Source organism: Tasmannia lanceolata, unplaced genomic scaffold (genome assembly GCF_043159265.1).
Source record: "Tasmannia lanceolata isolate RefF3 unplaced genomic scaffold, GAP_Taslan_0.1 ptg000023l, whole genome shotgun sequence".
Classification (NCBI taxonomy): domain Eukaryota; kingdom Viridiplantae; phylum Streptophyta; class Magnoliopsida; order Canellales; family Winteraceae; genus Tasmannia; species Tasmannia lanceolata.
The window spans coordinates 23,433,196-23,437,057 of record NW_027518700.1 but is presented as its reverse complement, the minus strand read 5'-3'; the positions used below and the strand labels follow the sequence as shown (position 1 = coordinate 23,437,057).

The 3,862-nt window shown below is 43.3% G+C and overlaps 1 protein-coding gene across 1 annotated transcript; it reads left to right on the top strand.

The window, feature by feature from the left end:
* The first annotated feature begins 417 nt into the window (after positions 1-417).
* On the top strand, positions 418-3,604 carry LOC143855945 (uncharacterized). The gene is made up of 2 exons (XM_077365990.1): positions 418-3,471; positions 3,596-3,604. Exons 1-2 carry the CDS (start codon positions 418-420, stop codon positions 3,602-3,604), a joined length of 3,063 nt encoding a protein of 1,020 aa, XP_077222105.1.
* The last annotated feature ends 258 nt before the right edge of the window (positions 3,605-3,862 follow it).

The following is a 3,862-nucleotide window of genomic DNA, read 5'->3' as shown; positions in this document are numbered from 1 at the left end:
ATTGAGGAGCCTTGAGGATCCATATCATGTTTTGTTATTCCGATTTCTGTATTTCCCATTCTTGTCAGTCTGTTTATCCAGCTGTGATCAGAGATTAATATTTTTCATCCGTTGTAATCACAATTTGAATCTTATTAATGAAAGTGTGTTTTTGTTTCTTTTGTCATTGTTTGATCAAAATAGTTTATCTCGATTATCAAAATTTTAATCTAGTGATTATATTTCCATTTCAGGATTCTTGTTCGAGCAGCCATTGCTCCTAAGAAAATCCTCGTTTCAAAACCAACCTGGTCCCGTCAGACATCTGATTCCAGGCTGAGCCGACAATCCTTGTCACCTTTTTCTTTTACTTCTCCTTTATCACCTTCCTTGAATTTTCAAGAAATACTTTCACCAGTCCAACCAACCCCTGAAACGATGGCAGAGAATGGGCAAAATGGTATGGACACCAATGAGATGATGAAAGCTATAATGTTGCAATTGAGTACCATTAATGAAGAAATAGCCCGATTAAAGAATGACAGAGAATCTACTTCCAAAAATCCTGCACCTCAGCAAACCCCAATCATGCCTCGCCCACCTCCTACGATGGCTCAGCCTCCTGTGTTGCCAGTCTTTGACAATTCTGATGACGAGCAGTATGAAGAAGAGAACTGTCTCCCCCATCTGGATAAAGGCAAGGGGATAGTCGATAGGTTGGATAAGATGGCCCAGGAGATGGAGAGCATGAAAATGCAGGGTCCGAAAAAATTAAACATGGCCGAGTATATGATAATACCGGGAGTTGTGCTACCTCCTAATTTCAAGATGCCGGATCATGATAAGTATGATGGGACAGGATGTCCCAAGAGTCATCTGAAAGCCCTTATTCCTCTCTTACAGCAGCATGGGCTTACTCCAGAGCAGATTGCTCTTCTTTTCCCTAGATCTCTTACTGGAACAGCAAAGAAATGGTTTTTAAGCTTGAAAACCGAAGAGATCAGAACTCTGGAGGATATTGCCAATAGATTTGTTGAGCAATTCTCCATGGAGGAGGGAATAGATGTGACAAAAAGAGATCTGGAGGCGCTGAAACAAGGGCACAATGAAACCTTCACTTCTTTCATTCGCCGATGGAGGCGTAAAGCGGCGCAGATGACACATCGATTATCAGATGCCGATCAAATTAAGATTGTTGTCAAGAACCTATCCCCGCAATACTATCATCACATGGCTATTCAGTATTTTCTGGACTTCAACCATCTGATAAAAACAGGAACTCAAATCGAAGATGCTTTGTCCAAGGGACTAAGATCAAGATCTTCGTCTGATGTGAGAGAGGGAAAAAGACCTATTGTGGCACCGAAGGAGGTGCCCAATGTTAACTATACCAGGCCTTCCAGTTATGCCAGACCACCGGGTTATGATCAACCACCATCCAGAACGGTGACTGAGGTCAGGAGGCCTATTGAAAAGAAGGTCTTTCGTCAGTTTGACCCCCTCCCTTACTCCTTATCAGTGGCTTTGAAGAAGTTGCTGAGAGATAAAAAGATTACTCTATTGGAACCTAGAGAGCTTCCCAACCCTTTGCCCAAGTATTGGAGGAAGGACCAATACTGCGATTATCATCAGAATTCAGGGCATTTGACTGACAAATGCATGGCTTTAAGACACAAGATCCAAGACATGATAGAAGCAAAGGATCTTGCCGTAGAAGCGCCTAATGTCACTCGAAACCCATTACCTACACATGCAATCCCTCCCCCGAACGTGTATGCCATTTTCACTGAAGAAATCCTCTTAGATCACTCCCGTATTTGTGCGGTTATTTCTGATAGACCGTATGTTCTGAGATGGGATGATGAAGATGAAGCGATCGAAAACAAGAAACCTTATATACTATCCCCTCTAGATGAAGGATTAACAGGATCCTCTGAGTGTTCTTGTTCTTATGTCCTCAAGAGTGAGGAGGAGAAAGAGATGAAAGAAAAGATCCCTTATGTTTTAAGATTGGAAGAAGAAGACTTCTTGCTTCTGGAAGATCAGTGTGACGAGCTCCGCCATGTCACACGAGGTGGTCGTGTCTTCAAGCCTGCAGAACTCAGAGCAGAAAATCCTACTGAAGTTGTAAGAGCTGCAGAGAATCTGAAACAGAAGCAGACTGTGGATGAAGAAGAAGAAAATTTGTTGAAACAACTGAAGAAGACACAAGCTAACGTGTCCATCTGGGGTTTACTAATGGCATCGCCGAAACACAGACAGGTTGTGCTTCGAGAATTAAATGCCTCTCAAGTATCAGTTGAAATTACCCCCGATGAGTTGGTAAATCTCGTGGCAATGGCCAGGGTTTCTAGAACATTGTCATTTACTGATGAGGATCTGCCTCAAGAAGGAAGAGATCACACAAGACCTCTCTGTATCACCATACTGTGCAACAAGAAGAGAGTCCCCGAGGTGTTAGTGGATAATGGGTCAGCTTTAAATGTATGTCCTTTAAGCACCGCCACTACTCTAGGATTCGGGCCAGCTGATTTTATCCCGTCGGAACAGGGGATATTGGCGTACGACGGAACTAGAAGAGATGTCATCGGGACACTCGCCACAGAAGTCGAAATAGGAGGTGAAACTTTCGAGATAGAGTTTCAGGTTCTTGACATCAAAACATCTTTCTTTCTCCTGCTTGGCCGGCCGTGGCTTCATAAAGTTGGAGTCGTTCCTTCCACACTTCACCAAAAATTGAAATTCGTCCGAAACAATCGGGTGATCATAGTGCGAGGCGACCCTGAACCGGAAATTGGTCAAATAACATCTGAATTGGTCACTGAAAAATCAAGAGATGTTAGTTTAACCGGCTTTTCTTTAGAAGTCTCTACTATTTCCTTTGGGGAAGCAATGAATGAAGAAATAATGTTTCTCTCAAGCGCAAACACTCAAGTAGTAAAGATAATGAGAAAATATGGTTATGTCCCAGGAGCTGGCCTGGGAAGAAATCTACAAGGCCCTACTGAGTGGCCAGAGTTGAAAGCAGTAGATGGCTTATTTGGGTTAGGATATCAGCCAACCCGAAAAGAGGTTCAAGAAATGAGAAAGTATATGTTGAAGAGGGCTGAATGCCGTCGTCGGGGCATAGAATTTCCGACAGGACCGTACAGCATGATTATGAACGGCCGATTCAGAAGAGAAGGGGCAGACTGTCCGTTCTATGGTTTTCCTGATACCTGGTGCGATAAGACTGGGAAGAGGCTTCCAGGGTTAGAGATCTTCTTCACAGATGAGTTATCAGAAGACTTCTACAGTGAGCAGTTTACCTTGGCAGCGATAGCAGAAAAACCAGCTACAGATTGGGTGGAAAATATTGAGCCGCATCTCCTAGACTCCCTATATCAGGTCGAGGCCCCAATCATCGCTATGATTGGAGGAGATGTGCCTTTCGTGAGCCCCAAAAACTGCATTACTCCAGCTACTGGACCCTTAGACAATTGGACCGCACAGGTTATACCCCAAGTAGTCCTCCAGTATAGTCCAGTCCTTTCAAAAGAGTCAGTCATTTCAAAAAACGTGTCAGTTTCTGAGTTCAACCCAGAGTCTGTCATTTCTAACTTTTCTTTTGATGCAGGTACCATAGAGGTCGGAGTAGTTCTCGGAGGTGGTGAAGAGTCGGTTCCTGTCGAGTCTCGGTCAGAAGATGTTTTCACTGATTCTTCATTTGTACATAGTCCTGTCTATGTTGATACTGATGTCAACATGTCATTTCATTTGAATTCGGAGTCTGTAACGCCCGCTGTGGGTGAATCATTCGATGTAATCATCAATTCTGCAAAAGAAATAAAAGACTCATTTGTGTACGATCCTGTCTTTATTTCTAATTCTGTTTCTGATTCTG

Bases quoted from the DNA above. Each gene is read 5' to 3' on its own strand.
- LOC143855945 (XM_077365990.1), top strand. From the start codon at position 418: ATGGCAGAGAATGGGCAAAATGGTATGGACACCAATGAGATGATGAAA.